The sequence below is a fragment of the Brachyhypopomus gauderio genome, chromosome 20 (genome assembly GCF_052324685.1).
Source record: "Brachyhypopomus gauderio isolate BG-103 chromosome 20, BGAUD_0.2, whole genome shotgun sequence".
Lineage (NCBI taxonomy): Eukaryota > Metazoa > Chordata > Actinopteri > Gymnotiformes > Hypopomidae > Brachyhypopomus > Brachyhypopomus gauderio.
In genome coordinates, this window is record NC_135230.1 from 9,697,576 (window position 1) to 9,702,575 (window position 5,000).

General features: G+C 47.1%; 1 protein-coding gene and 1 long non-coding RNA gene across 5 annotated transcripts in view; one reads left to right on the top strand and one right to left on the bottom strand.

Moving 5' to 3' along the window:
* runx1 (RUNX family transcription factor 1) overlaps window positions 1-2,787 on the bottom strand; it is a 37,964-nt gene extending 35,177 nt beyond the window's left edge. For 2 of the 3 annotated variants that reach the window (XM_076982588.1, XM_076982587.1), the window contains exons 1-2: window positions 2,518-2,657; window positions 2,199-2,357 (exon numbers count right to left, since the gene is read on the bottom strand). In XM_076982588.1, the coding sequence (XP_076838703.1) occupies window positions 2,199-2,357; window positions 2,518-2,596 (238 nt within the window). In that variant the 5' untranslated portion in view covers window positions 2,597-2,657. Of the gene's footprint in view, window positions 1-2,198; window positions 2,358-2,517 lie in introns of all 3 variants that reach the window. The other variant, XM_076982589.1, reaches the window with a different exon arrangement.
* Window positions 2,788-2,953: 166 nt separating this feature from the next.
* The window catches only part of LOC143484090 (uncharacterized), a 9,569-nt gene continuing 7,522 nt past the window's right edge, over window positions 2,954-5,000 (top strand). For both annotated transcript variants that reach the window (XR_013122540.1, XR_013122541.1), the window contains exons 1-2: window positions 2,954-3,102; window positions 3,192-3,291. This is a non-coding gene — a long non-coding RNA (uncharacterized LOC143484090). The remainder of the gene's footprint in view (window positions 3,103-3,191; window positions 3,292-5,000) is intronic.

Sequence of the window (5,000 nt, forward strand, 5' to 3'; positions counted from 1 at the left end):
AAACCACAAATGCCAAAGTCCACCAATCACGTTTGAGCAGAAGACCTGATGGTGGAATGACCACCTTCATTCATGACATGATTTTTTTTTAAGTTCATCACAAGCCCATAGCAACATTTACATGCACATGTGTCTCAATATATCACACAAACACACACACACAAGGGCAGAATGCGGTTATACTGCATAACGACTTCCTTAATACCTCCTCATGACATCGCTAGAAATGCACCAGAGAGAAGATTCCACGCCAGCATGCGTTTGTTAGTCCTGGCGCCCATTCTAAACCAAAAACCTTACGACAAGAGAACGCACAAAGGTGCCGGGAGCCTAGCCACGATTCACCAGGTTTCTGACGTTTCTTTCAACCGTCACCTCGTGAGGCGTCATGGACAGAGTGGGCCTCGTCTGTGAGAGGCAGACACGTTCCTCTAAAGACTCTCTTGCTCTTCAGCGCGTGTGAACGCGAGTGATAAACTTCCTGTGTTAACTGACAGTGCTTGCAAGACACGCAAACACGTGCGCAGTGCGGGGCTGAAAAGGCCCAAACAAGGCTGCAGGTCTCTTTCACTCGGGCGTGCTCACATCTGAGAACAACGCTGCGTACCCTTTCAAGAGAAAAGACATCACCCACCGAAACTTACGCCAGTGAAAATGCACCCAAAAAACAAAACAAACCTCGTCCAAGTTTTGAAGCTTTATCAAATCTACCTGGTTAATGCTTTAAATTCATTTAAAGCATATTTTAATGATTGTATAAAAGAATGGTTTTACTTATGTAGCTTTTATATATTTAAATAGCTACTTAGATCACAAAGCGGTAGCATTTGTCATGAAAAATACAAACATGAAAGCAGCATATTTGGACATTTTTCACATAGCCCGACATAATAATGGGAAAGTTCAGTGAGCTAAAATTGGTACTTTGTTTTTGATCAAACTAAAACTGGGCCTGGGTCTCCTCACCATCAGTGTGCTGGATAAATGTGAACCATACCACTGTAACACAATGCAAAGCTAGACAATTTAAATGAGCTAATGTTTTTAAGTGCTTCCGTGGCACTGAAAGATCTGAAAAGTAGCTTGGCTGAAAATTTCTAAGGACTACAGGAGAAACATTTCATCTTTTGTTTACTTTTCCAATACATCTATAATATCCGTGTAGAACACAAGTACTTCTACATAAAACCAATTTGGTATTACCAAAGAGTATAGCTTACATAAAGCCTCCTAGAACAGATTGGTTACATAATGATGAGGGCTGCACGTACATCAGATGAAGCTATAAAATGTGGATTGTGTCCTCAGGAAGAACAACAACATGGCGTGTCTGTTTGGGCGAGACAGTGTTGACCTTTGTGCTCTACTTTGTAGCTCTACTCCTGTCACAACTGCACTCCATTTTCCCATATCTGGGTGTGTTTCTGATTTCATCCATGTCTGTCTCTTTCTCTGGTTCTCGGTCTGTGTATCATAAAATCCCAATACCGGCTCCCACTCACCCGCACTGGGAGTGGATGACTGCGGTCCATCTGAGGGATCTGACACACAAGCGAAAAAATGTACTGAACTGTATTGTACTGAATACTGAACCTTTGACCCTTAACCTCCCTCACTTACACCCAGCCACATTGACCTCGCAGAAGTCAAAACACGACTCGCACTGCCAAAAAAATATATATTTTTTAAATGAAAACAAGCGCCCATAATGTCTTCTGGCTGTGTCATTGTCTAGCTGGCGATGATCTGAATTCAGAGGAAACATTTTGAAACTTAGGTCATAGCACCTTGCGCTGAACTGGGACGCTTACAAATGGGTTTATAAGATACAAGAGACATCACATTGTTGGCTCTCACTCTGCTCAAATAACTTGGGTCCAGGGAAGAACCCAAACGGTAGGCGTTTGACTCTGGAGAGACTGCTGTGTTGTTGATGGTGTAGTGAGGTTAACCAGTGGAGCACTCAGTAACCCACAGTCCTGTGGTTTTCAGATTCAGCCACGAGATTTCAGTGCACCACTGACACAGCAAACCGGCAATTACGAACTGCCATTTCACTCATCTACTTCTCCGCGTCGTTTAGAAGTTCGTTTGCATGGCGTGCGGTCAGGAAAACACAAGACAAGACGCTCCAGGGGCGCAACTCCCCACGTTTTGGCCACCTCAGAAGGACCCTGAAGGTTGACGGTTCGACTCACCCCTGGAGAAGCAGGACTGGTAGGACGGGAAGGTCTCGAAGATGCTGTTGGAGGCCATGCTGAGGGGCTGCTTCTCGAAAACCTCGTCCTCCTCTTCACCCGAGTCCAGCGGCTCCAACTTCACGTGGCCCTGAATTTCCGGCTCTTCTGTGCTTCGCCCTGCAAGAAACCGAACGGCACGGTGGTGACGAAGAGGCACAAAGGGGGGGTCCGTCTTAGATACCGCAGGAGAGGGTCTAACTCCTCCACGCCGCCCTGGATCATAACCTCCACCCACTCCACCCCCCCCCTCCGCCCCCACCCCGCCGAGCATACACACCCACGCCCTCAACCCCATGGCCGTCCGGGGTTTGTCCGGTCGTGTTGTCGGGACTGCTGCGTCCTGGCGTGTTGTGCATGGCTCGGAGGAGGTGCAGATAGTGATCGGCACTCAGACTGCAATCGACTGATGCTTACCCCTCGTGAAAAAAAAAAAAAAAAAACAGAAGGAGCCCAAATGTGTCGCTGTGGCTTCGGTTTTTTTTTTTTTTTTTCTTCTCTTTTTTTTTCTTCTCTTTTTTTCTTTTGGTAATCCGGGTGATTCACACTGACATCAACAGGCACATGTAGCACCCTCCTTATTTCTCTCTTTCAGTCTTCTTGTTTCCCTCTATCTATCTTTATCTGCCCTTCTCTCTGGGGCTCGGGGAGCCGTGACTGGTTGCAGTTTTGGTTTGTGGTTGTGGTGGCCCACAGGAGTCTCCGTGTAAGCCAGGCGACAAGTTTAACTCTTCCCTTCTATATAAAAAAAAAAAAAACAACTCTAAGTGCTCAAGCCCCATTGGGCCTCTGTGGTCACATGTTGTGCTTTGGAGCAAACTTCATTGTGACTTGATGTTTGGAGGCTCTGCTGCTGAACGCTGTGGTAAGTGCAGCTCTCCGCCTCTTCCCTCACCTGTCCACTTTCACTCCACGTGCCCAGCAGGAAACTGACGTGGTTTTCTTTCTGCGCAGGAACGCGAAAAGTGCCTAAATGTGAGTGTTGGAGCAGGGGTGGCCGTGGTTTTGAACCTGCGAGCGCGCTACGTGCGGACGGGCGCTGAGCGGCTCGCTTGTGAGTTGAGTCACTGAACGCAAAGTCTAACCATGCAAATCTCTCTCCAGGAGAGCGCACAATCAGCCCTGTGTCCGGGGCATCCATGGACCGCTTCGGTGTCTCAGAATTTACATGTCATCTTTTCATATCTGTTCCATCTACTTATTTTGCAAGAGAAAAGAAGAGACTGTTTACTTACAGCAGCTCCCGGTGTGATCACGCACTTGTTTGTGCAAGCAAAGGGTTTTTTTTGTTTTTTGTTTGTTGCTGGTGGAATGCTTATTGCACAGTTGCTGTGTTATGTACACTGAAACACAACGGTCTCTTTTATGCGCGTCTGACTCCCGCTCCAGCAGAAACACTGTCTGACGCGCAAAATACTGAGCCATTGTGGACGTCTCATTTCGGGCAGAGAATGGCACGTTCCCTAGCGTCTCCTACAAACCCTCAGTCCCCATTATATCAGTCTCAGACACCTGTGTCCACTGCCAGCGTCTCCGCCCCTAACCTGTAACGTACCCGCTCACGCCTCCACCCGCGCACACCTCCACCTGCACCACGCCTCCAGCACATGCCAAACACACCCACACCTGTGCCGAGCGGCGCTTGGGCGGGGGCGGAGACCTGCGGCTCGCGTCGGCGTTCGTAGCCAGATGCTGCTCCGTCCTCTCGGGTTTCAGACGCACACGCGGGGGGCCCCGGGGCCGAGGGGCTCGTCTGAGACGGAGGGGCCGCTCCGCTCACCCACGCTGGGGCCCCTCCGTGTTTGCAGGTCGCGTCTGATGTTCAGTGAAGTTCTCTGCGTCTGCTAGCAGAAGCTGTAGCCGAGCCACGTTATTGTATGTAAGTGTAGGCGGTGGTGTGCTTAGTTTCATTGTGGATGCATTACTAAATTGCCTGTGGCAGAGGACCTGGGCTATGGAGGGTTGTGTCATTCTACACCCTGATTCTGACACTCTTAACTATGGACTCAACTTGTACCAAGTTGTCCTACCAAGGGAACTCAATGGTAAACACTCACAAGGCCTGAAGGCTAAGGCGAAGTTCTCCCAGAGTCTGTAAACACCATGGACTGAGCATGCCAACCCGATGAACATGCCTAGCCAGATGGCATTTCACAGCTCCTGAATACCTGGCTCAGGTGATCTGAGTCCTGACGTGAGTTCATCATCACTGGTGTCAAAGGTAAATTCCGAAAGGAATGAATGAATCCGGTCCAGACTCTAGACAGTCTACTGTTACTCCTCCCCGGATATGTGACCAAGCAGATACCGCCGCTGTTCTTGAACATTCTGGCTGTTTAATCCCAGCAAACTTGGCAGACTAAACGGAAGTGATACCTGTAGAATATAAAAGTTAGTAAAGATATTTCAAAGATATCATTGAAATTTCTAATCTTTTTCAAAGCATTTCTGGTGATATATGTCTAGAAGACGGAATAAAACTACAACGGAATACATTACAAATACAATGAATATAAAAACAATAGAATATAAATACAATGGAATGTGATTGCAGTGGAATATAACTACAATTGAATTTAACTACAATTGAATATAACTACAATTGAATAGAAATACAATTGAATACAACTACAATTGGATATAAATGCAATTGAATATAATTACAATGGACTTAAAGTACAGTGGAATATAAACACAAGGGCACTATGCAGCTAAAGACAAGTAGGTTTGCTGGTTAGATTAGGCACTCCTAATGTCAGCCTA